General features: G+C 45.7%; 1 protein-coding gene across 3 annotated transcripts in view; it reads left to right on the top strand.

The window, feature by feature from the left end:
* Positions 1–27,642, top strand: part of PAPSS2 (3'-phosphoadenosine 5'-phosphosulfate synthase 2) — a 120,203-nt gene that overhangs the window by 68,238 nt on the left and 24,323 nt on the right. For all 3 annotated transcript variants that reach the window (XM_032313426.1, XM_032313425.1, XM_032313427.1), the window contains one exon: positions 24,580–24,697. In XM_032313426.1, coding sequence (XP_032169317.1) covers positions 24,580–24,697 — 118 coding nt within the window. The remainder of the gene's footprint in view (positions 1–24,579; positions 24,698–27,642) is intronic.

Below are 27,642 nucleotides of genomic sequence, written 5' to 3'. Positions count from 1 at the left end.
AAAGAACTTTATTACTCCTAGCACAGTAAGCAGTACGAACATTAGTATGTACGTTGGTTTCTGTTGCTCCCTCTCCCATGGGGGTGAGTGACATGGATGCATCTAGATGGGTCCCTGCACAAGCAGTGTGTTACATGACTGGAGAGGAACTCTGAGCTTCGGGAATCTGAACTTTTTACCAATAGGCAATAGGCAGGCAGGCCCGTTGCTCTGGGTGGAGGTGCTCTCTCTCTAATCCAAGGCTATTCCCTTGAAAAGACAGCCTGGGATAGACAGCAGTTAGCACCCTACTCACACGGTGTGCAGAGACATGAGAGACCCACGGAGATTTATTGCTCTCTTATTTATTTGTTAACTTGGACATGCGTATATACATACAAGGTTGGAAGGCGAACTTCCTTCAGGTAACTCCTTATACTTTGAGGCTTTCAGGAGCTAAGTTGTGTAGAGCATGAACTCACTGGTCCCATTAGTGAGCCTGGGTCTAACTAGTCCCCCTAACCCTGCTTAGATCAAAGGTCGTTATGGCGAGAGACTCCATCCTTGGCTCTGGTCCGCTCTGGGCAAGGCACATCGCTGGTCTGGAGAAGCCCCAGCTGAAAGTGAGAGCATGAATGACCCAGCACAAGCCATTCTCCACGAGTGTAGCAGACAATGGTCGTTGCCTCCTCGGGCACGTGGGCTGCTCTCAGATTTGGGAATCAGACCCATTCTTTTCTTTAGCCCTGGAGTGAGCCTGCCTTTGTTCTGTCTCCTGCAGCTCCGTTTCACACTGAAATTAAATGGAGGCCTGTGCTCTGCAAGTCTGAATTGAGAATGGGCTGGAGTGGGTGGGTGGCGGTGGCTTTCTTGGTTTTGGCACCTGGATAGCAAAGTAGCCCGGGAACAAGCCATCATTCATCAGTGGAACACACTGGATTTCTGTCTTATGGGTCAGGGTGGGCTGAAGGAGTCACGGTGGAGGAATGAGTTAGCACCCTGTTAGTCGCTGCCGCGCCCCTCCTGAGTTACCCTGAATGCCCTGTATTCTGCTCCAGCAGCAGTGGCCCCTATTTTTAAACTTTATTGAAGGGTACTATACATACAGAAAAATATATAAATCTTACCTATGCTGCCCAGTGAATTTTCATAAACACACCTGTGTCACCAGCCCCTAGCAGATGCTGACCAATTCCCAGAAGCTCCTTCTCCAGTCACTGATTCTCTCTCCCAAGGTCACTGTGGCATTAGTTTTGTTTGGTCTTGAACTTCATCTGCATCGAGTTGTATATGATCTGTTCTTCCATGCCTGGCTTCTTGTGTGCCAGCTTACATTTGTAAGGAACGTCCGGATTGTGTGTGGTGGTCTTTGTGCATTCTCAATGCGGTGTCCCCGCGATTCTTAGTGAGGGCTGACTGTGCCCCTCAGGGGGTGTTGACAATGTCTGGGGACATTTTCTGGTTGTTGGAACTGGGAGTAGGAGGAAGGTCACCGCTGACCATCCCAAGATACATAGGACAGTCCCCCACGTAGTGCCAAGGTTGAGAAAGCCTGCTATATAGTATTCCATTGTGTGGACATACAATTGATTTACCCGCACATTTCTTATCTTAGGGCTCAGTCCTGGCTTTGAAATCCTTTTTTTTTTTTTTTTTTAAGATTTTATTTATTTGACAGAGGCATAGTAAAAGAGGGAACACAAGCAGGAAGAGTGGGAGAGGGAGAAGCAGGCTCCCCGCCAAGCAGGGAACCTGAAGCGGGGCTTGATCCCAGAACCCTGGGATCATGACCTGAGCTGAAGGCAGATGCTTAAAGACTGAGCCATCCCTGCACCCCCTGCTTCGAAGCCCTTGAGACCATGCTCACCCCAGTCTCATCAAAATAAAGACACTACCCAACAGGAGATGTTTCCCACTTAGGATAAATGTTAGAGTCAAGATGAATTATTGTGTGTAGTCTTAGTCATTGACAAAAATTTTGTATTTTGGAGCCATGACAAGAATTTGAAGAGATTCCAAGTGAATGAAATAGGCTAACTCAGCGTTTTCATTAAACAATGAACATGTGAAGGACATCCTTAAAAACAGCTTTCTTGAAGAAGAATCTACATATTACAAAACTCAACCCAGTTTAAAGATTCAGTGATGTACAATCATAGATTCATAGGAAATTTACAGAGTTGTGCACTCATCATTATAATCTAACTTTAGAACATGTCCATCACACCCAGAAGATTCCTTATGCTCATTTGCAATGTTCCTGTTTCCACCCTGAGTCCCAAGAAGCAATAGTCTACTTTCCGCCTCCAAATATTTCCCTTTTCTGGATGTTTCCTGGACCGTAATCCTATGATCTATGGTGTTTACTCTCTAGCTTCCTTCACTTCGTTCACTTCATAAAATGTTTTCAAGGTCCGTGTTGTAGCAGGTGTTACTCGTTCTTTTTTATGGCAGCGTAGTATTCCATCTTGTGGCCATAACTCATGTGTATTTGTGAGTTGGTGGAAATTTGGGTTGTTTTCAGGCCTGTTGTGAAAACTTGATGTGAAGTATTGTGAAGCATGGGTAGGTAAATAAATGGCCAGCACAAGTTGACTTTGGAAGTAGGGACAGGATTCTTGGCCAGAAGCTACGTGTCATTTTTGAGGGTAATTTACACAATTAAAAATGGAAGGGAAAAGACCAGAGAATGATACAAAGAGCATTAGGCTAACAAAGAAGAGGGACTTCCGATGTTTACCTGTATAGACCCTGGCATTTTGAAGGCACTTTATAACCCAATCATAGGGTGGCAACAGTCTTCCTTAAAGGGAAGGAAAATAGAGAATTGATAGCACGAAGGGAAGTCATTAAACATGCCATGCTTTTTAAATCACATTTTTTAATGTCAGTTCAAAGAAATTGTGGTTACTGTCTTTATTCAGGTTCAACACATGCCCAACATAAGAGAGCAAGCAAGCAAGCAAGCAAGCAGGTGGGCAGTGGGGTTGGGAGGAGAGGGGGGAAAAAACCCCGCAAACTAAAACTTCAGCTCACCTGATCCAGATTTCCATTTTGAAACCAGATCTTCCATTAAAGATCCCTGTTTGCTCAAGGTTTGCTGAGTTAGCTTGTTTCTGTGGGTCTACAGAAGAGCAGAGTGTAACGCCCCACCCTGTGCCCGGTCTCGTGGACACAAGTCAACAAAGGGACAGCTTGTGAGGTGGGTACACAGAATCCAGTCAGCTTGGCCTTGAGGCTGATTTTTCCAGTCGAACCCAGAAGACCCTTGTGTTTTGGGCAGAGTTAATCACCAGCATTCAGACAAGGCATGTTTATGAGGTCCTGTAAAAGGATTTCCTAGGGCTGTAAAACCACCACAACTCCATGGGAGTTGTCTCCTTTCTGGAGTCAGAGCTTTCTGGTGAGTCCTTCAGATGGAAAGTACATGCTGGATAATCACGCAGGATATTTGTATTCGAGAAAAGTTAGGAAGCATGGCATCTAAAAAGACCTTTGCAGAAGAAAGGAAACACTCCCTAAAAATAAGCGTGAAAGGGTGAAGAAAATCGTCCCATCATCCACATCAGGCTGGACCATCCATGAGACCGGGGCTATTGATTTTGGCGCTGGAAGAGGGTTCAGAGCTCAGGGGTGGGACTGGGTTGTGGGGGCCTCTGCAGTGCTCCCTCTTGGCCTCCTCCATACAGGCAAGAGGAGGGGTGTGCACGTCCTCAGGAGGAGGAGGGACACAGAGGACAGGCGTGGTCAGGTTGAGAGGCTGAGGTGGAGCTGGGCCAGCCCACTGAGCTGACCGTCAAGCCCAGGCGTCTGGAAAACTCTCTTCCTTGCCTGGGGAGTGGGGCTAGAGAGAAGGAGTCTCCTAAGTCCTGTGTTGCAGTCCACTTTCCCCTACACTCCTGAGGCTAGAACACAGTCTTCCAAACTGTGTAGCCTGTCACATGCAGGTGAGGCCCAGAAGCACGATGTTGTTCAACGGTGGGAGCCTTGTGTGTGTCCGAGGGAACGTGCTTCCCTTCCCAATGTTTCCATCAGCTGACGAGAACCCAAGAGAGTTCTGGAATGCGCACGAGTTGTGCAGAGGTGTTGATCCTGCAGGATTGTGGTTGGAAATACTTTGTCCTCTTGTGGATTCTCAAAGGTTCAGACACATGGTTCAGGGAACCGGGCTCACAAAAAGGCACTCGGAGCCCCTTCCGGTCCCTCAGCTGAGTTAGCTCACACATACCACACGGAGGCAGGAAAGCAGGGAATTGCTATCCAGCCTGCCCAGCCGTTTTGAATCCATTTCTCGTCCTGTTGTACCAAAGCATGCAGTCCGCAAAAGGCAGCAAAATCGAGTTCCACGATTATTTTAATGCATGACTGATGAAACCTGTCAGGTTAATCCTGTTAAAAAACAATCCCAGTTGCTCCCTGCAGGACCCCAGGCTTTGACTTGACTTGACAAGCTAGGTGATGGCGGCCGGAGGACTCTCCCTCTGCATGTGTCACAGCAGCCACGGGGTGTGTGATTACATGTCGGCCGTCTTGTGCTCCACGAGGGGGGCCTGCAGTTCCAGAGGCAGGCCAGGTCCCTCAGGCTCCCCCGCGCCCGCCCCCGGCCCACTGACACACTGTGCTGTCCTCGGCTGGGGGCTGACCTGCACTGCGACAGGCCCAGCTCACAGGGTGACCGGTCAGACACCCTGGATGTCCATCCCATCTGCCCATGCTGCAGGTGGTGTTGTGTGGCCTGTGTGTGAGCTCCTGATCACTGCCCTCGGACAGTACTTGGCCCTTTTGTGTCTGGCCTCCTGCCGCGTAGTGTTCAGAAGGAGCATCCTTCTTGTGTGTCGCTGTACTTTGTCGGTCCTCACTGCTGTGGAACATTCCATTGTGTGACTGACTGACCGCACTCTTGCTGAGTGGCCTTGGGGGTCTTTTAATATTGACTAACCATCCTGTGAGGTAGGTGCTATGGGGAAACTGAGGCCTGGCGCTGGTTTCAGATTTTTTGACCGTAAGCTATGCGGGTCAGTGTGGCCTCGCCAGGCCTGCAGCTCACCGCCTGACTGAGCTCCGTGGGGAAGCAGCTCCTGGGCCTGATTGTCTTCCTTTTGTCCCCTTTCAAGGGTTCAGATGTGCATCTGGGGGACAAAAACCTCTGTCACCGGGCCCCATGTGGACTCATCCATGCCCCTGGAGCTAAGCTTTGTGCCGAGGCCGGGTTTACGGCGCTCCCCAGGCGGCCCCACTAGTTCCCCTGACATTTCCAAATCCCTGGTAAGTCCAGGGTGTGTTGGAGCTGGGCTCCCCCTTACTAAAGCACATTTAAAAGCGGGATCGACTCTGGAGAGGGGAGGAGAGATGACAGGAGAGTTAGTGTATTTTTGGCTTATAAGTGTTCAGGCTCCACTTTGTTGGGTGGAATATAGGACTCTTTGTTTTGTTTTTTCTTTCTTTTTCCTGCATGGAGGAATTCTTTTTCCTCCATCGAGGCTTCTCTGGCTGCTTATAGAAAAAGAAATATTAACTCGCATTTATGTTTTTGTGATATTCAAGTAGAGGTTACAGATTAACATTAAGAAGAAAGATGAGGGCCCCTGGGTGGCTCAGTGGGTGAGGCTTCTGCCTTTGGCTTGGGTCATGATCCCAGGGTCCTGGGATCAAGCTGCGTTGGGCTCCCTGGTTGGCGGGAAGTCTCCCTTTGCTTGCTTGTGTTCCCTCTTTAGCGGTCTCTCTCTGGCAATTAAATAAATAAAATCTTAAAAAAAAAATCTCCTAGGCCTTCCGTAAAAATTTTAAAAAAAGACGAATTTCCCAGCCTTGGATCAGGAATAGGGAGTTGAAGATGGAAGGTCAGTTCTCAGCATCTCCAGAGAAGGAAACGGAAGGGCTCGAAGAGGGCCACCAGTTCCCAAATTCCATCCTCAGTAGGGAGTGAGCTACTCTGCTCCTTCTTCTCTCCCTGACCATTTTAGAACATGGCAGGAATTTGTTGGCTCTTTGGGGAAGTGGTGGCCAGATATTACGCACCCCTTGGGCAAATCACACCCTTTGTTTCCTGCCCTGGAGAATAAGAAGTCATGTTGGCTGCCACCTTCCAAGGTGGACAGAAGTTTCTGTTTGTTCATTTGAATGACAAAGCTAGGTTAAAACAAAGAAACAAAGTTTCTTCTCAAGACATTTTATTCAGGTTACATGTACAGGCTGTCCTCTGCAGAACTTCATCCTTCTATCCTTTTCTTCCAGACACTTCTTTCCACTGTGGAATCTGTGAGCCTTGCCAGTCAGGAGAGAGGCAGTTCTCCAAAAAAAAAAAAAAAAAAAAAAAAAATGGCTATTTTACTCATTGCTTAATAGAGGGGGAGGGTGCAGCTACTTGGGATGGTCTGAGCCCAGTCTGGGATCCTGAGGTTGATTTCTCTTCCCCCGGTGTCTCCAGACAGCCCTCCACACGCCCAGCTGCACAGCCTCCCCCCTCTACTGCCCCATCCCTGCCTCCCCTAGCCCACGACCGTGCTCACCACCAGTTTCAAGGTCATGTGTGAAGCCTGCATGTTCTTAATACGGCTCTTAGGGCTTGCTGGAAAAGATGATCTAAACTTTGAAAAATAGTGATGTCTGAAATTTTAGAACGGGTAAAACTCTCATGTCTTGAGACAATGCCTACCATTCTCCCACGCTGCCGTTGTTTCTAGTGGCCAGAACTTTGGAACCAAGACCTTGAAATCACCCTTGCCCTGTGACTGACACCAAGACTTTCCTTTGAAAAGACTTTTGAAGGAGAGATTTTAATAAATGGAATATTAAAAAAAAGAATGAGGTAAAGAGACAGACATCCTCAGGTTCAAATGTATGTGATAAATTCAAGGCTAGTCCTCATTTTCTAGAAGGAAAGCCCTAGTAGGATGCCAGGTAAAATACAAAACTTCCAGTTATGTTTGACCTTCACATAAACAATAACTTTTCCCCCTCAGTTTTGTTATTTATTTACTTTACTATTTATTTATTTTTATTGAAGTATAAAATGGATAACATTATTTATTTATAAATAAATACAGTAAACAGCATTAATTAGTTTTAGCTGTACAATGTAGTGATTCAGCTATTCTACGCAGGACTCAGTGCTCATCCTGATATGCGTGCTCCAGTCCCCTTTATCTCTGTCACCCCTCCCCCCTCACTTCCCCTCTGGTGACCGCCAGTTTGTTCTCCACATTTAAGAGCCTATTTTACGTTTGTCTCTTTTTTTCTTTGTTCATTTGTTTCTTAAATGTAACATATGAGTGAAATCATATGGTACTTTTCTTTATCTGACTGACTTATTTTGCTTAGCGTAACACCCTGTGGGTCCATCCGTGACACCACAGATGGCAAGATTTCATTTTTTATGGCTGAGTAATATTCCTGTGTGCACGTGCACATGTGCGTGTGTATGTGTATGTACGCCACATCTTCTTTATCCATTCATCTATCAATGGACACTAAAGTTGCTTCCAGACCTAGTAGTGGAATTCCTGGATTGTAGGATAGTTATTTTTTGAGGAACTGTCATGTTGTTTTCGACAGCACCTGCACCAGTGTGCATTCCCACGAATGGTGCACAAGGGTTCTTTTCTTCATCAAATCCTCTTCATCACTTGTTATTACTTATTTTTTTTTTTAATTCTAGCTATTCTGACAGGTACAGGTTGTATGTATCATGTATCACATGTGGTTTTGATTCCCAGTTCCCTGATGATGAGTGATGCTGAGCACCTTTCCATGTGTCTGTTGACCCCACTGTATGTCTCCTTTGGAAAAGCTTCTATTCAGGTCCTCTGTCCATTTTTTAATCAGACTTTTTGAGGGGGCTTTTGAATTATAAAAGTTACTTACCTATTTTGGATGTTAACCATTTGTCAAGTATATCGTTTGCAAATACCTTCTCCCATTCACTTGGTTGCCTTATTTTGTTGATGGTTTTCTTCACGGTGCAGAAGCTTTTTATTTTGGTGGAGTCCCAATAGTTGAATTTTGCTTCTATTTCCCTTGCCTCAGGAGACATGACTAGAAAAGTGTTTCTACAGCTGATGTCAAAGAAATCTCTGCTTATGTTCTCTTCTAGGAGTTTTATGGTTTTAGGTTTCACATTTAGAGTGAAACCTAAAACCATAAATCCATTTCGAGTTTATCTTTGTGCTGTAAGGAAGTGGTCCAGTTTCATTCTTTTGCATGTAGCTGTTCAGATTTCCCAACACCATTGGTTGAAGAGACTTTCTTTTTCCATTGCATATTCTTGCCTTCTTTGAGATAGATTACTCGACCGTATGTGTGTGGGTTTATTTCTGGACTCTCATTTCTGTTCCATTGATCTTTTTGTCTTTTCAGTTTGTTTTTGCCAGGACCACACTGTTTTGATTACCACAGATAAAATACAAGATTCTCTAGTTGACGTTTGAAGTTCACATAAACAACAAATAATTTTTAGTATATCCCAAATACTACATGGGACATATGGTATTTTTATTTTTCAAATCTGTCAATTCTGACGAGGTTTTCAATATATTTTCAGCACAATTTCAATCCCTTAATGTTTTGTGAGTACTTTGTGAATCGTGGTTAGGCTTGGAGGTGGTCTCATAGGCTACAGAGCTGGCCTTGTTTGTGTCTCTTTTGCTGCTGTACCCATAGCTCCTGGCACGTTCTTTGGCATGTAGCTGGTGCTCTGTGAATATTTTTTGAAAAACATTGAATAATTGAAGTATGGAGTATGACAGGTTTGTGATTTGTGATGCTTGTGACCTGCATCAGATGAATACAAGTTCACACGTGTACAAAGACTGTGTGACTAACATAGTCTTTGTTCAGATTTTAATTGGTTAATTTACTGAGTAGACTAGCCACTTAGGTAAAGGAACTGGAATCTAGATACATGAAAAGGCATTTCCACTTCAAAAAGAAGTGATGGTTGAACAGGAAATCGCACGTTGTCTTATCTGAGTTTGATGTAATCTATTAAATTATCTGATTTAAAACTGCCCTCCTAGACATAATGTCACCCACATTCCTTCATATGCTTGTTTGTTCTAAAGTTCTAATCAAATGAGTTGTATATATCTTTAACAACCTTATTTTTACTGGGGCTGAGTTTGATCAAGGGGGAGATGGATGTATACTAAGTAGTCAGGTGTAACCTGAAGCTTTATAAACCGAAATTATCGTAGGCTTAATCTGTGTTATTCTTCTAAGGAATTTATATCTCATTATAACACTTTCATTTGCAATAGCACTAAATAAAAAGCTAATTAACATATATTTTTCCAGAACGAGGCATGTGGTGGGCACCTGTGGGGACACAGTCTGTTAAGCATCTGACTCTTGATTTCGGCTCAGGTTGTGATTTCACAGTCATGAGGGCTCTGTGCTGAGCTGTGCTGAGCTGTGTTGGGCTCTGTGCTGAGCTGTGCTGAGCTGCCTGAGATTTTCTCCCTCTCTCTGCTCCTCTCCCCGCTCCCACTCACGCATGTGCTTGCTCTCCCCAGTCTGTCAAAAAAAAAAAAAAAAAAAAAAAGGCATGTGGAATTTCTCATTGTCATTACAGTTTATTATTTTTCAAAATATAATGATAAAATAGATAAGTGGACTTAATATAACAATAAATTCATGAAATCTCACTATTTCTAGGGACTTGAAGTGTGAGGTTATATATTCTCTGTTCTTCAGAGGAAAATCCTTAAGAATTAAGAAATTTCTAAGAAACAAAAACACAGCCACTCTTTTTCATTCAGACCCTGTGTAAGACTGACCAAAACAACCCTGTATTTCTTTTCTTACTGTTCTTTTCTTGATTGAAGTGATTCTCACGTTCAACCCCATCAGCTGTGTCCAAGCCATAGTATAACCAGAAAAATTAGAGTCCCAACTGAAAGAGCAGGTTGATGAATTTAACTACATTAAAAACACTCACTCTAGGGTAAGCAACATCATAAGGAAGGTTATAAGTAACACCAATGATGAAGTCAGGGAACAAAGAACCTACGGTAAGATTACTGCAGATATAAAGATCTCCTATAAAACAATTAGGAAAAGACTAAGAATGCTGTTAGAAAATAGGGGATGGGTATAAATGAAAGTTTAAAAATAAATAAATAAAGCAAATAGAGTCCTAAACATGATAAAAGGTATGCGGCATCACTCAGAATAATAGAAATTCAAAGTATAATCCTATTGAAATACCCTTTTTTTATCCATCAGATTAGAAGAAATCTGAAAGTCTTGGTAACATACTCTGTGCCGGTTCCAGACCCTGGAACTCGTGTATTGATGGTGAATGTGTACCTTGGTAGAGTTTCCAGAAACAGATCTTTGGTGGAGGGCAGTTTAGCTCTGTGCATCAGTATTACAAATGACCGTGCTGATTGGCCTGGCGATCCCACTTCTAAGAATTCATCCCATTGACCTATTTTCACATGTGGAAAATGTAGTATATGGTAATTCATTGCTGCATTGTTTGCAGTAGTAAAAAAAGTGGAAATCTCTATCAAAGGGGAACTAGGTGAATATATTATGGTACATCCATTCCATGGAACACTATGCTGGAGTCCTGTGAATAAGAAAACTCTGTAGGGATGCCTGGGTGGCTCAGTCAGTTAAGCAGCTGATTTGGCTCAGGTCATGATTCCAGGGTCCTGGAATTGAGTCCTGTATTGGGCTCCTTGCTGGGCAGGGAGCCTACTTCTCTCTCTCCCCCACTTGTGCTCTCTCTTGCTCAAATAAATAAAATCTTTTTAAAGAAGGGGGGGAAAAAATCTCTGGATTGATGTGGAAAGATTCACCAAGATAGGTCTGAAAAAGCAAGATGTGGAAATAGTGTGGGAAGGAGGATTCAACACATTATCTCCACAGAGTTTAAGCGTCATTTCTGTTTGCATAAAGAAACCGACAGGATATACAGGGAACCAGTAGAAGGGGTTTCCTGTCTTCAGAGGTGGAAGGGGAGGAGGGTGGAAGCAGGACTCTTCTGGAAACCTTTTTGTGTAATAGTTCCTGAGTCACGTGGATGTTATTTAATGATTCAGTATTTTTTTAAAAAAAATGTGTGTGGGTGGGCCCAGAAAAATGAGACCGCTTGGACTTTAGGGGGAAACCCAGGGATCCAGACCAACGTGTGGGTAGAATATGGAAGTATGGGGTGTGCAGACGGAGAGGAAAAGGTGTACGTGTCCTGGTGGAGGGCCAGCCTATGTCAGACCTGCCGGGTGAGTGTCAAACCGGCTGAGCAAAGGTGGTTTCTGAGAAGCTTTAGAATGAGCAGCTGGTGCTTGAGACTCCCTGGGGAAGGAGAGGAGAGCGGTCCATGTGCCCAGCAACGGATCTGGGGTACAAGCGCCCATGTAATTCCCAGGAGACAGATCTAAGGAAATATAAGCAGGGGGGTCAGGAACAAATGTTATGAAATAAGCAAACCCTGAATTTTGGAGAACGCGGACTGTATCCTCCAGAAAAAAGTGGCTTCTTTTAGGGGGGGGCATGGACGCACGCTTACGTTTTGTCAGCCAGCCCCAAACACAGCTTGGTAAGGAAGCCATGGGCAACTCGTTTGCCCCCTGTGGTCTCAGGACTAAATTGTGCCTTAAGGATCCTCAAAGATTGCTCAACTTGGAATAAGAAGACTTGGATTTGAGATTCTGTGTGACCCTGGATAACATACTGAATGTCTTGGAACCTTAGTTTTGCCATCTGTGAAATGGACACAGTGAGGCATGCCATACTCTGAAACTCTCAATTTCTGTGACACGGAGGGGACTGACCACTGCAGATGTTTGTATACATGCTTTAGTTTGTAGACACAGCCGTGCATTTTGTGCATGGGCGAGAGGGCCCTGTGCTGTTTGCTGTGTGCTGAATCAGAAACGCAGAGAAAGAGGAGTTTTTACAGCTGGAAACCAAAGGAGAATGCTCCTGAATTTTGAGGGAAATTGTTAGATTTCTTTCTCAACTCCACGTTTTGTGGCAGGGGAAGACTGAGCAGAGGGAGACCCTAGGGCTGTCTCGATAATCTTAGCTGTTATCAGTCACTTAATTGTTGTTATTATAATTATTGTATTAGTAATAATAACTCTTAATTATCATTAAGAACAACTATTTTTCTTACCATAGCTAACATTTAGTGAGGGCTCACCTGTCGGTCAGGCCCTGCGCTGCTTTATGTACATTTCCTCATTCAGTCCTGATAGCCCCATAAGACAGCGGCTCGCAAGTGCGAGGGGGTTTGAGAGGTTAAGTCATCGGCTCAGAGTCACGCGGCTGGTGGAGCCACGAACCAGGGGCACGACCAGCCACTGGCCTTGCCTTTCACCTTTATACCATTCTGCATCTTCAAGGGAACATACGTCCAGTCTGCGGAGGTGGGGTGGAAGGCCGGAGTGTCTATCTGTGCGGCGATTTAAAAAAAAAGATTTTATTTATTTATTTGTCAGAGAGAGAGAGAGTGCACAGGCAGGGGGAGTGGTGGGCAGAGGGAGAAGTTAAGCAGAGAGCCTGATGTGGGACTCAATCCCAGGATCAGGACCTAAGCCGAAGGCAGATGCTTCACTGACGGAGCCACCCAGGCGCCCCCTTACAGTGATTAAAAAAAAAAAAAAAATATATATATATATATATATATATATGTATGTATATATGTATATATATGTATATGTGTATTATATATGCATGTATATCATATGTATATATGAGACAGAGAGCACGGGGGAAGCAGAGAGAGGGAGGGAATCTTCAGAAACCCGCTGAGCATGGAATGCTCACCACTGTGTGGTGATTTTTAATTAATATTCCTGAATTCCTCTGCTAATAGGTTCGCCTACTCCCACCCCTAAGTTTATACCTGTGCCAAGTTCTGAAAAGATTTTCTACCATTCTCACCACACCTCCTCCCACCCTGGCTGCTCTCTTCTGGGAGTATCTCGGTGCCTGGGTCTCTCTACCTTCGCCCTTAACAGACTTTAACAAGCCATATTTTACTAACTGTCACGGGCATGACAGATTCATTTGAGTGAGAATACTTAATATTCATTCAGTAAACCTGAAACCCCTACAGTATTCCAGACACATGGATTCCAGGACAAATGTGGGTAGAGCAGACTATATAGAGCTCCGGATCTGGGGAGGCAGACAGACATGTCAGTAAATGACCACAGTTAACAGGAATTCTCTTAACACAGGTGGGCATTCCCTAGATTTGCCTACGTGTTAAAATCCTGTGAGGCACTTTGAAAACCAACCAACCAACCACAGTTTTTTGGGCCTTACCCCAGATCGGAATCTCTTGGCGTTGGTCTTAGGAATCTGCATTTTGAACAAACACCTCTTGAGAGTTTTACAGTTAAGTCTGGGAAATGAGCTCTCAGTAGAAACAGGATACTGCAGGGTCACAGGAAGAAGCTAAGTGGTTGGGAGGACTAGCCAGAGGCCCCCAGCAGTGTCTAAGCCATACCTTCAGGAGTGAGTAAGCAGACACCTGGAGAAAAGGACATTCCAAGCAAGGGTAATGTGGATGGAAGCCTAGAACCATGGAGAAAGATTGAACCTGGACTCACGCACAGGTTCAAGGCCAAGAAGGACAGTAGGTGGTGCTGAGAAAGGTGGTCATGGCCCCTGTCCGAGGTCTGTGGCCTTTTTTTTGCCTTTTTTAAAAAAAAATTATTTATTTATTTGACAGAAAGACATCACAAGTAGACAGAGAGGCAGGCAGAGAGGGGGGGAAGCAGACTCCCTGCTGAGCAGAGAGCCTGATGCAGGGCTTGATCCCAGGACCCTGAGATCATGACCTGAGCCGAAGGCAGAGGCTTAACCCACTGAGCCACCCAGGCGCCCCGGTCTGTGGCCTTTTATCCCTGATTTTAAGCAAGAGAATTTGATTTTTTTTTTTTTAAGATTTTATGTATTTATTTGACAGAGATCACAAGTAGGCAGAGAGGCAGAGAGAGAGGAAGGGAAGCAGGCTTCCTGCTGAGCAGAGAGCCCAACTCAGGGCTTGATCCTAGGACCCCGAGATTATGACCTGAGCCGAAGGCAGAGGCTTTAACCCACTGAGCCACCCAGGCACCCCAAAAGAATTTGATTCCAATGGCAAGGGAGAGGCTGACCCAGTGGGGAGAGAGGCAAGGGATACAGTCTGAAGACCATCAGGGATGTTCCGTCAGCAATTAGCTAACTGAAAATAGTGCGATGGCTTGAGAGTTATTTCTCAGCCCAAACTGACTTAGTAATAAATTGATTTTTTTTTTTTTTTTTAAAGAGGCAAGGCCCAATAGGAGGATTCCTAACTTAGGGGATGGAGGTCATTGCAAGTGCGGAGGGCTGTGAGCGGAGGCATGGGAGTAATGACAGGGAGATGGATTCTGTCGTGATCATGCTGAGTTTCTGAGGCTCTAGGGGACCACTTGTCCCAGGCATTTGGATATCTGAAGATAGAGATTTGGCAGGCCCACAGGATATTGATGGTGGACAAAGTCCTGGGAATAGCTAAGAGCCACTCAGGGCATATGAGGGAAAGGCAGAGGTTGTCCAGGGAAAACGGAAGAACTCTGGCATCTAAGGGCACAGTTTTAAACACTTTGCAAGCAAGTGATTTCTTTAATCTGTTTGAATCAACTGGTGGGCATCAAAGTCCTACTGCAATGGCTGCCCAGTGTGGAACCCAATTCAGGGCTTGAACTCATGACCCAGAGATCAAGACCCAAACTGAGATCAAGAGTCAAGATTCTCAACTCACTGAGCTACCCAGGTATCTGGGTGTCTGGGTGCACCCTTGATGGTTGATGGGGAGATGGTGCCTTCTGATCTCAGTTCCTATCCCTGAGTTCTCTTAGTTGAATCATCAAAAATCATCAAAATAGTATACACAAAAGAAGAACTTGAGCTGGGCAGGAAAGACCACACCAAAGTTGGATGATTCTGTTTATCTCGGAGCATGATGGGTTTAGTGACTTTTGTTGTTGTTGTTGTGTTTAAAGATTTTATTTATTAGAGAGAGAGCAAGTGAGAGAGAGAGAGTACATGCTGGAGGAGGGGCAGAGGGACAGGGAGAAGCAGACTCCCCACTGAGCAGGGAGCCTGATGCAGAACTCTATCCCAGGACCCCGGGGATCATGACTTGAGCTGAAGGCAGATGCTTAACAACTGAGCCACTCAGGCGGCCCTTTAGTGCCCTTTCTTATCCTTAGGAATCCACCTCACTGTGCACAGAGTATAGGCAGTGTTACAGACGAATTTTTTATTTAATTGTGCTTACGCAGAGAGTAAAGCAAGCTTTTCACGTGCAAGTTTTTTTTGGTATGAACTTTTCAGAATGGTGATTTCAGGCTATTTCAAGCTGAAGGACTCCTCTAGCTCATAGTAATACACATTTTTGTTGGCTGTCTTGGAAAAATAGTACAATAATCCATGAACTTATTCTCAGAAAGTATGTGGCCTGTTCACTTATTCAAGCAATGGGTTGAATGGATGTCCGGTGTCCTATTTTACCAGATTTCAGTGATGCTAGGATTTCAGCACCAGCCAGAATGCACTGGGTCCCGTCAGCTTAGCTGAGTCTCCCCAGATAGGGGAAACTCACCAGAAACCATAATCACAGATTGTTTCACACAGGTCTTGGATGCAGATTTCAAAGGCTGTTTTACAAACGCACGTGCAAATGGGAACTCTGTTTATTTTAATGTGCAGACTGCTTTGCCTCTGCTTTGGAGTCACATCCTGAGAAGATGCAGGGCATGGCGGGTCTCCCTTTAGGAAGACTTGAGCACGCAACCTAAGTAAGGGTGCTCAGATGCGAAGTTAAGAATCTGCCGTTTGCTCCAGGGCCCCGAAAGCTGTGTGCCCACGAGGGACAGGAGATTGCTTAAGGACATTGCATCTGTCCATCAGCCAACAGGTTATTTATCACACTTCCTTCAGTCACTCAACAAACATTTACTGATCCCTTAGTAAAGTCCAAGTATTCCACATTTGCTACCTCTTTTTTAATCTTTAATTTTATTTGAGAGCGAGGGAGCAGGGGGAGGAGCAGAGGGAGAGGGACAAGCTGGCGGGGCTTGATCCCAGGACCCCGGGATCACGCGACCTGAGCGGAAGGCAAATGCTTCACCGACGGAGCCCCCCAGGCGCCCGGTTTGATGATGGCTTCTGACAAGTGACTTAAATTGCTCTTCTTGGGAACTTGTCAACTCACTTGTGTCCATTTTCCCAACTGGTATTTCTCAGCGGCTACCTGACTGGGTCCCCACCTTCTAACTCAAGGTGACGCCACGCCCCAGGGTAACAGACACACTGAGCAGTAAACCCATTTCACTGTGAAAGGGGTGTGCATGGACTGGAGTTAGCATGCTCAGGGGTTCACCCAACATCTGTCTTTCCACCGAATGCCGCAGAACCGTGTTTTCTAGCAGGTGAACCCCTCTTTAAAACATAGCGTCAGTTTTGTCTAGTGACACATCTTCTGTCAAAATTCCCCCGTCTCCCAGTCACCACAGGATTGGAGTGGAAGCGTCCGTGTCCAGTGGGTCATCACGCTGTCTGCTGACGTCGCTAATGTTGTCAGGGCCCTTTCTTCGGGAGACTTCCACCAGGTGGCTTTCACTGACTCAGACTCTGCCACACCAAACAGGATGTACGGACGAGGACACAGGGCTTCCCATTTGGGATATCAGCTTCCAAAAGCTCCACAATTCTCTCTCCACGGGTATTTTTTTTTTTTCCCTCTGAATGAAATAACTAAAAGCCAAAACAACTGCCGCTATGGTCAGGTTAACACGGGTTGTACTTTCCAGGTTGTCTGTTAGAGTTTACTGTGCTTCATTAGATATTTGAGAGAGACTGGTTGGCTTAAAGATTTTTTTTTCTCAAAGTATCAGGCTTGCTGGTTTTCCAGTTTGCTGGTCGGGGTTGGTCGCGAGCTGCAAGGTTTGCTCCCGTCTCTTTGCGTGTCTGTTACCCTGGGGCGTGGCGTCACCGTTTTCTGGTCAAGATTTACTTTATGTTTGGGGCGCCTGGGTGGCTCAGTGGTTTAAGCCGCTGCCTTCGGCTCAGGTCATGATCTCAGGGTCCTGGGATCGGGTCCCGCATCGGGCTCTCTGCTCGGCAGAGAGCCTGCTTCCCTCTCTCTCTCTCTGCCTGCCTCTCCATCTACTTGTGATTTCTCTCTGTCAAATAAATAAATAAAAATCTTAAAAAAAAAAAAAAAGATTTACTTTATGTTTTAAATATGTAATTATTTCTAAATTTAATATAGAAAAATCAGAATATAGACACAGGAAGAAAAATAATGACCTAGAATGACCTACGTCTCAAGATAATTACTGTTAGCATTTTGTCCTTTATTGTCCAGATTTTTTCCTTTGGAGACTTAGACCTATAAATACATGTATTTTAAAAACAGAATTAGCATTAATTTAGTCTGTAATCTGGACATCTATGGTGATATATTTTTAGGTCAATAAATATAAATGTGCCTATTTATCGTATAACTGTGTCCTATAAATGAGACTTCTAGGGAGAAGCTTACTGAGACATTGAATGTTGCGAATAAAACTTGAAAATTTTATTTCTATGGAGGAATGTATTTTAGAGTAAAATAAAAAAAAATTTTAAGATTTTATTTATTTGAAGGAGAGAGAGCACACATGAATGGGGTGGAGGAGGGGCAGAGGAAAAAGGAGAAGCAGGCTCCATGCTGAGCAGGGAGCCTGATGTGGAGCTCAATCCCAGGACCCTGAGATCATGACCTGACCCGAAGGCAGATGCTTAACTGACAGCCACCCAGGTACCTGGAAAAGAATTTTTAAGGGAAGGGTTTTTACCTTTAAGATTTTAAAACATGTCACAGAGCAACAGCCATCAGAACCATAGGTGACTACCCTAAGAGAAAACTTTCATAGAAGTTCTTAAGAATACATGAATTGCATGTATGGAGGAATTATGAATACGTAGGGATTCTAGAAATAGACTCAAAATATAAAAAAATTTTCAAAGTAATAGGGAAGTGAATTGTAATATAATTTGAAATCACAGGATATAATGATGGAAAGAAATAAAGTTGATCCTTATAAGCACACATCATATGCAAATGTCAGATGTAGCAAAAAATTAATATAGTTTAATCATCTCAAAATAGAAGTCTGAAGAACATATTTGGCCCAGCTATAATTAGTGACCAAATGGAAGCCATCAAAGACAAAAGGAATATTACATATTCTTAAAATACCATTTACTGTGAGGGGCACCTGGGTGGCTTAGTGGTTAAGCATCTGCCTTTGGCTCAGGTCCTGATCCCAGGGTCCTGGGATCGAGCTCTGCATTGGGCTCCCTGTTCGGTGGGAAGCCTGGTTCTCCCTCTCTCACCCCACCTGCTTGTTTCCCTCTTTTGCTGTGTCTCTCTCTGTCAAATAAATAGAATCTTTAAAAAATATACCATTTAATATGAAATATAATATGTTGTACATATAATATATGTGATATACAATAGAGTACATATCAAAAGGAAAGCACATGAATAAATAGTATATAATTAATAAAAATTTACTATACAGAATACGTAAGAACAAAAATGTATTTAAAAATTTTTTTTATTAATTTTTTAAAAATTTCTTTTCAGTGTTCCAGAATTCATTGTTTATGCACCACACCCAGTGCTCCATGCAGTATGTGCCCTCCCTAATACCCACCACCAGGCTCACCCGACCCCCCCATCCCCCGCCCTTCCAAAACCGTCAGTTGCTCAGAGTTCACAGTCTCTCATGGTTCATCTCCCCTTCCGATTTCCCCCAACTCCCTTCTCCTCGCCATCTTTTTTTTTTCCCTCTCCATCTTTTTAAAAAGTGAATGAAGTCATTGTCCAGATTGTCATTAATTAGTGACAAAAACGACAAACTTGCAATTGACATATATAACTTACTACATGGAAATACATGTTCTTCCTAGTAAAGTAATCAAGGGGGGAGAAAAACAATAAAATTGCAAACACAACAAATCTAAATAGTTGGACTGTTTAGAGACAAGTATAGGGTAGCCTGGTAACTTGGCTTTGTCTTTTTGGGAAATGAGTTGGCCATGCACAGTGAGATCTATGAAGCATTCACCACTTTTAATACTAAAGCATTTCATTCTGGGTTCTATGTCCCAAGGAAATAATCTGAAAGGAAAGAAATACAAATCCACATTGGTAATTATAAAACATTTAAAGCTCCTCATACTAAGTAATGCAAATGACGTGAGAATGATTTTTTAATTATTTACATCCTTACGTGGTATGGAAAGCCTGAATGGGCATTATCTCCTCTAGTCCCTGCTCCCTGCTCCGGAAGTCACACAGCCAGGGCTGGAAGCCTGGAGCTCTGTGCGGTCAGAAGTAAGACCTGGACTGGGTCAAGAAGCCTGGCTCGGGGTCTTCCATCTTCCAGGTTTAGGACTTGGGCCAGCAGTTTCCAGATATGTAACTGGGTCTCTGGCCCAGGCTGCGTAGCTCCCAGGCTTGGAGCTGTCGCTGAGATCACTCATGAGAAATGCAGCCCCTGTTAGCCCGTGAGAGCAGTAACCGGAAAAGGCATCTTGAACAGACTCAGGGAGTTTTGGAGCTCGCCCTGTCCCCACAGACCCGGGACACCAACAGCCCCGCAGCGCTGAGGGCTGAGTTCAGAGGGACAGAGTGGAGTTGCAGTTGAGCAGTGAAATGCATGTGTTTGTGCTGCGTGGGAGGAGAAGGGTGTAGAAGAATCCGAATCCACTGGCTGGTCTTTTATTGACGATCTTATGCAAAAGTCAGAAAAGCCTTGGAGCTCAGGGAAACCCCTGATCTTGCCCATGGGCTTCCTGCTTCCTGGTTCCGCACACCCTGACTTTCACAACAGCTCTCCCTGTGGCAAGTGGCTTGGACTCCGCTCTGGGATGCCGCACCCCCGGTTGTGATACCATCACAGGTCCTTTCCCTCTCTCCCAGTCACGCAAACTGAAGGCTGAGGCTTTCTGCCATCACCTGGCCAGGCCGCCCTGAGTTCCAGAAGCTCCCTGGGCACTCCCTTCTGCAGCGCCAATGGGACTAAGGGGTGGGCCTGGCAGGGGCGGCACTGAACCTGTGACAAGATCCCTTCTCCCAGTCCCCCAGGAGCACAGGAGGCTGACCTGGGCTAAAGGCCATCCTGTGCTGGTAACTAAGGGCTCCTGACCAAGACAGCTAGCATGGGAGTGGGGAGTCTGGGCTGCAGGGGGGAGGCTGCAAGCTGGCTAACTGGTGGGCGCACCTCGGAATGGTGTATTTACTGGCTGGACTTTGGGTCAAAGAAGAAGAATCGGAGCAGCAGCGCAAGGACATCGTGTGTGTGTGTGTGTGTGTGTGTGTGTGTGTGTGTAACTCTTTACCCCTGGCAAAGGACTGTCCTGCCCATTGCCTGATTTGCTCATGACCCCCATCTCCCCAGACCCGCCTGAGAGCAGAGCCAAATCCCTTGGACGCTTCTAAATCTGACCGATTTAGACAAATGACCATGATTTCTCCCGACTCCATGAATATTTACTCCAAAGATAACAAATGTAGTGATCCAAAGGGGCACATGTGCCCCAATGTTTATAGCAGTAATGTCCACAATAGCCATGGCATGTCCATGAAATGCCACAGGGGCCCATGAGGTTTGACATCTTACTGCATATTCTGTCGTTTCTGTGATATTTTATGTAGAAGACCATTTTATTGAGTCCTTTCAGCAACCATGTGGGGGAACAGGACGTGGGGGCCCAGTGCTGTTACTTACTTGCCCGGGGTCCCCAGAGCAAGGAAGGCCACGAAGCAAGTTTCAGGTCTAGCTTTGTTGACTCCAAAAACCCATAGTCATGCTACTCTTGGGCATGCTGGAGGGAGTTTTTCTCGGTCAGTGACCTGGAAAAAGGTAGGGATGTTGGCCAGATTTTGTTTAGAGACCCAGAATAGAAGTTATGCCAGCAACTCTCTGGTTTCTGCTAAGTGACAGTGTGAGGTATGGTGCTGGAGATGTGTGTTCTCTTTATACACACAGGGAAGCAAACTTTTTTTTCCCCTTCAACATGTGTTCTGTTTGCCATAGAGAGAACTCTTTTTCTGACAGCTCCTCTCTTTCCAACGCTTAGAACATCATATGCTCTTTAGAAGGGAGTAAAGGTTTCAGCAAAGCAAAGCAAAGTTTTGGCTGCCCTGGCCCTTTGCAGTTCAAATGTCATTCAGAATATCTGCTTCTATTTTTGTTAGCCTTTTGGAGAAAATCAAGGGTAAATAAAAGATAAATAAGAAGCAAAATACTTCTGCTGAGCCCGAAAGCGCAGTACCTGGCCATCCGAAAAGATTTTGTTTGCTTAAACATTGTTGGGATGGTGGAAAGCCTGTACAAACACCCATGATGAAGATTCAGCTAGTAAAAACCCCAGAAGTTCAGAGGTGCACTCTTAAAAACACTGTAGTGGGAGCTCCTTCCTGTGGACGCCGAACGGTCTTTGAAAATCGAGCCCTTGGTTGGAGACACGGTTTACAAGATCCTAACAAAGTTTCCACACATTAACAAAGTTTAGAATTTATTCTGGATCTCTGCCTGGAGGAAGGGGAAAAAAAAAATCAGCCAAAGAAAGGGGGGACAAAAAACACTCTTTGTGGACAAATGAAGCTTGGGTGGGCTTCAGTCTCCCAGGTGGGGAAGCCCACCCCTGACGTCACGTTTGGTGGGATTGGGACCCGAGCCCTTTTTCAGAAAAGGCAGCTGTGTTGAACAAGAGAATTCCACCATGTGAGTCTTGGTATAGATTCTTTCCTTTCCTTGCCCTTTTTTTTTTTTTTTTTTAATGCCTCCTTTTTTGGTGTGTGGTGAAATTTACATGTAACGAAATGCCCATCTTATGTATACATTCCGTGAGTTCCAACCAAGGCAGACACCTGTGCACCTCAAACCCTTATGAAGACAGACAAACCCCGCTGTCTGTTCAGAACACCTGCTTTTCCAGCAGCAGCGGTGGTGGTGGTGGTGGTGGTGGTGTGTGTGCGTATGTGTGTGTGCGTGTGTGTGAGTGTGACTGTGATCTGTTTTCCCATGGATGGTTACTTGGCTCCTGGCAGTTTTTGTCCCGGTGAAGCTGTGGACACCTGTTTTCACTTGAGTAAGTGCTGTGTGTGCAATTGCTGACTCGTCGGGGAGGTAAATGTTTAGCTTTGTAGGGAACTGCCAGGTTCCTCTCCGGGATGGTTGTCCCACTTTATACCTCTGCTGTCAATATGAGACAAGTCCTTGTTGCCATTAGATTTGGCAGCAGTGTCTCGCGTGGGTTTTAATTTGCTTTCTGTTGTGACTAACGACCCTGGCCCTTCATGTGCTTTCTGGCCATTTGTGTATCTTGGTGAAATGGAACTGTCCAGATTTTGGACTCATTTTATTGTTGAGTCGTGGGTGTTCCTTCTGTATCTTCATGTCATGTCCAGTACGTGTGGGACCCCTTCCACAGGGCGTGGGGTCCCACTTACTTGGTCTTTTTGCCTGCACTCCCCCCAGAATGATGCTGGCGGTCCTTCATTTAGCCCTAGATTCCCAGGGCCTGGGATGGCCCCTGACCATAGCAGGGACTCATTTCTACAAGCATTTGCTGAGCAAAGCCGTGGATGACCACATGCACTGACGTTTGGGCCTGATACCCAGACACAGTTCCCTTGAATAAAAAGTAGTGAGGAACAAGGACATAGAGGAAAAGGAAATGTCACCGGTGTTCTTGAGCTATCAGTTACACTCGGTCCAAAGGACTCAGGATCCCTTCAGGAGACCCGTTCAGCCACAGGGAATGCTTCTAGAACATCTCCTGAGCTCATCTAATGTCACCTCATTTATGAAGCTTCTAGGGCTTCTCGGGTTCTGCGGAAGGATGGTCAGCACATCTGGCCGCAGAAGTTTCTGTGACTTCAGCCGCCGATCCCACCTGTGCCTTCAGCACCTCCCTCGGCTCCTGGCAATGCCTCCGAGCTCCCTCGGACCCTGGCAATGCCCGTCTCCTCCGCCTGGCCTGCGCCTCTGCTGGGCTCCGGGCCCCCCTGGTGGGCCGAGTCCCGCTGCTGGGTGCTACCTTCCTGAGCCCCTAGTGACCAGCAAGGTGCCCCTTCCCCTTGCTCTTGAAGCCATTTTCCCAGCCGTGCCCCAGCTGGCTCCGGCCTCTCCTGTTGGGGTGTACACGCAGTCATTGTCTGCATCTGTTGGTGCAGAGAACCTGGCAGTTTGCAGAGTAGGTTCCCACCCATCGTTTCCTATAAGCCCCCGACAGTCCTAGCTGCGTTCCCCTTTTTGGGTTTTTTTTGTTTTGTTTTGTCTCCCCCTCCACCCCGACCCCAAGTGAGGGGCCATAAAGAGTGATTTAATTTGCTCCAGAAATACAAAATGGTCCACATGTGGCCCAGAGTTTTCTCTGCGTCTTGCTCAAAGAATATAGATGCCTTTTTCTTTCTTTCTTTTTTTTTTTTTTTTTCCCCTAAGCCTGGTGGGTTTACATGTGCAGTGTTTAAAAGGCTCCCTAAGTTTTTGCAGTTCACAGACTGGGATTCCATCTGACATCAGAAATTCTGTTGCCACGCCAAAGACACATAGGAGTTGTTCCCAGCCTTTTTATTTAACCGCTGCGACGGGGTCTCTGCACCAACTGCCCCCCATCCTTGGATCACATGGTATTTGAGCAATGTCCGCCGGCAGCTGTATTGACCAGCTGTGCCACCATTTTGATTCATGGGACCCCCAGCATCTGGAGTTTAGGATCGGGGTCAGCCCTTACTGGCTGATTTAATCTCAGCCAAAATAAAGATATTCAAGATTCGTGTTAGTCTCCAAGATTAATAACTGGCCCATTTCTGTTCTGCGGGGCTTTCTGAAAGACTAAAAGTTCACACACTGACCCTGGGGAAAGTGGAAACTGAGGGTAGAGCTTGGGAAAAAGCAGCCTCATGCACCGTACCCTGCTCTGGGACTGTGCGTGAAAGACGGCGTCCCTGACTGAGCGCTTTGCTCTGTGATCAGAGCCTCTCCCTGGCTCCTCAGAGAGTGGGGCTCAACCGGCCCCTCCCCAGAACTTCCTCAGGGGCTGCACGAACTGGCTTGTGTCCCAGCCACATCTGTAGGATCTGCTGCATGAGCTTATGGAGACAAAGACATTCCCTTAACTGTCCCCCTGAAGGTACACAGTTTTCAATGTCACAGAACCAAGACTTTGACGGTGTGTCAGTGATTGTCATGTTCAGATCATATTTTCAGAGGGTCATGATGGGTATTCTAAAGGCAGGGTCTTTTTCTGATTTAGTAGAATTAATAAATGTCCCTCTGTGTGCCGGTCACAAAAGAGGAGTTCCAGTTAGAGAGGACTGTTACTGTCCTCTGTTATTTTATTGTTTCTGTATACATATGCATGTGTGCACTTATTATATGTATACATACTGTATACGTATTGTATTATAGGTATGATATATGTGACATATATGTAGACTCTCTGTAGTATTATATGTGTTTTATATGTAGTATTATATATTGTGTTTTTATTACACGTATACATGTTGTATTGTTCTATTGATGCCGTATTGGGCCTGCTCCTGTTTTGTAGGAGAGCCAGCAGAAGTCCACCAACGTCGTCTACCAGGCCCACCACGTGAGCAGGAACAAGAGAGGGCAGGTGGTCGGGACGAGGGGTGGATTCCGAGGATGTACGGTGTGGCTGACAGGTATGCCTTGTTGCTACCTTTCTCTTTTAATTGAAAATTGACATGTGACATAGAATTAGAAGGAACTCGAAGTGACCTATGGACATGTTTTTTTTAACACGGGGATGAGGCTGAGCGCAGTGGTCAGCCCTCCCTGTGCCATCAGTGGGAAGGAAGCCTGAGGTCGAGGCATGGGACTCCTCTCATTCTTGGTCCTGTCCTTCGGCAGGACAGGGGCAAGCTCATGAGACTGTCCCCTTCCAGCCCGAGGCGAGCCCGTAATTCTCGGGCTTGTGTCTCCTCGCACGTACTGGTGCTCAGGGTGGGGCTTTACTCGCTTGACAGCAAGCATTTGGCTGTCTGTAAGGTTCTGGATGTCTAGAGTTATTCTTTCTTGTTTTCTGATGTTTTAACGTGGTAGAGGACTATTTCACTTAATTAAAAAAAAAACATCAACCTGAAAACATAAGGATCTGCACAAGAAGGAAAACCAGCCTTTTCCACTTAGCTGAGGATTACGAAACAACTCACTCCCATAGAGGTGACCTGAGGAATCTCTTCTTTTTGTGGCCTCAGAATGTGGCAGCTAAGACTTAGTGACAGGGCAGGAATTAGTCCCGGGCTGTTGCCTTAGGCTCTGAGCACAGGGTAGAGGAAGTTGATCCCTGGGAGTAGAAGTCCCGGTGTAGACACAGTGTTTACCCAGATGGTTACCTAGGTTCTGAGATCAGCTGCGTGCTACTGCCTGCTCCCGCATGCTGAGTTATTGGGGCACCCCGGGGGCGCAGTGGGTTAAGCGACTAACTGGATTTCGGCTCAGGTCACGATCTCACAGTCATGAGATCAGGCTTCATGCCCACGCGCGGAGTCTGCTTGTCCCTCTCCATCTCCCTCTGCCCCTGCTTGCTCTCTTTCTCGCTCTCTCAAATAAATAAATAGATTAAAAAACAAACAAACAAACAAACAAACCCAAAAACCCAAATGCTGATTTCTTCCTCGTGAAGGGACGGCTGAGGAGTGTGGCAGTCTTCCCCCTTCACTTGCGGTTCCTGGCTCTGTCAGCCTCTTCCTCCTCCCAAGTTTTTCTGGGATTTCATTCACCTGTGGTGCAACACCTTTCCCCGCGGGCGGGCTGGGGACACACAGTGGGCGAGGAGCTTGCTATATTCCAAAAGGCAGGGTTCCTGTGTCGTGAATCCTGTCGGGACGTACCCCTGACCCTGTCCAAGAGACATGCTGTGCGGCCGTAGATCAAACAGCTGCCTTCTAGATGCTTCCTTCTTATTACGTGTTTGCCTTCATGGCAAATTGTTCAATTTCTGTATTGGGGCCAACACAGAGTCCACTTTCTATAATGTGGAAAAACGTTCAAAACAGAAAGGTGACTGGTACAAGAGGAAAAACACCCTAAACGATGGACTTTGTCTGTCTTTCCTTACTCGTTAAAAAAAAAAAAAATCTTTTCCCAATTTATTCTGTCTTATTATGTTACAGAGATAGGCTGTTGAGGCCGGTGAGAGAAACCAACCCCTTCTAAGACTTGGTTTTGAGCCCCAGCTCCACTTACATTAACTGGGTGACTTTGGACAAGCCGACTAGGCAGGCTAAGCCTCAGTTTTCTTATTTGAGAAGTGAGATAAGAATAGAACCTGCCCCGGGGGCTGATGAGGAGTAGGACTAAGTGAACGAAAGCCTGCATAGCCCAGGGCCTGGCCCCTAGGAAATCAAGCTCTCATGAGGTGTAATTCCCGTGACCTCCGAGCATTGAAATAAATCCACCAACAATCCGTTTAATCCAGTTTACTGTGGTTTAGCCCTTGGTTTTGAGACCTGAAGCAAAACTGAAAGGAATTTCTATCCTTTCCCTCATTTTCCAGCGTGAGAGAACACGAGTCTACCCCACGCTGGACGAGTCTACCCCACGCTGGACGCAATTCTAAGAGGAATTTATGACCTAAGTCCCTATTCAAATGGAACAGAGTTACATGAATAGTACAGTACTGTCTTCAGAAATGATTTCCAAAGATGGCGGCCCATTCCTCTCGGAGCCATTGCTTCTCATGACTGTCTGTGAGGGCCAAGGGCGTGACTTAAAAACATAACTAACACTGTGGAAACTGTTTGTTTGCATTTCATATATCACCTTTCTTTCTAAGGCTTTTTTTTTTTAAGTTTATTTGTCTTTTCGTAATCTCTGCATTCAACATGGGGCTCACAACCCCCCAGATCAAGAGTCACGTGCTCCACCAACTGAGCCAGCCAGGAAGCCCCTCTTTCCAAGTCTTTATTTCCCTCTTCCTTTGTTCCTGCTTTTCTCTTACCTTTTTTTTTCTTTTCCCTCCTTCCTCCTGGCGTCTTCTCCTAAGCTTTTGACCTCCTCTTCTTCCCCCTAACCTTTCCTCTCCCACATCTGGGTAACCCCTGACAGTGGCTTGGCACAGTGCTCCATTTCTCAGGTCCAGAGATCTTCAGGACAAGGGTATTTTTGGAGTGTTCCCTCCTCCTCATGATTTCCCTCAGATAGAAATCATGCAGTGCACCTCCCGCCACTGCACTTCGAAACCATGGTAAAAGGTACATCGTGGTAACTCTATTCTCATGGAAAGACTCCAGACACTGAAGGCTGTAGTGCAGCTCTAAACACATCTAGAGCCTAGCTCGGGATGACTGTCTTTATATTTTGAGAGTCATTTTAGAAAAATCTCGAGGCCAGAGGGGTCTGTTGTCAAGTGGTTGTTTCGCAGGCTCGGTAGGAGAGGTGGGTCCCCCAGTCTCCGGAGCTGGCTGTCCCCTCTACTCCTGCTGAGTGCCGGCAGGAGGGGATATGAGAACACAGTTTCCAGAGCTTCTGATTTTTTTTTTTTTTCCCAAGCGAAGCCAGAATCTGGATTTGTATGCACAGTGTTCTCATCTTTAAAACACGCTGCAGGCAAAATAGAACATACCAAGAACCACGTAAAACCCCC

The sequence above is a fragment of the Mustela erminea genome, chromosome 14 (assembly GCF_009829155.1).
Source record: "Mustela erminea isolate mMusErm1 chromosome 14, mMusErm1.Pri, whole genome shotgun sequence".
NCBI lineage: Eukaryota > Metazoa > Chordata > Mammalia > Carnivora > Mustelidae > Mustela > Mustela erminea.
Note: the sequence above shows the minus strand (reverse complement) of the source record. Positions and strands in the feature narration are given on the sequence as shown.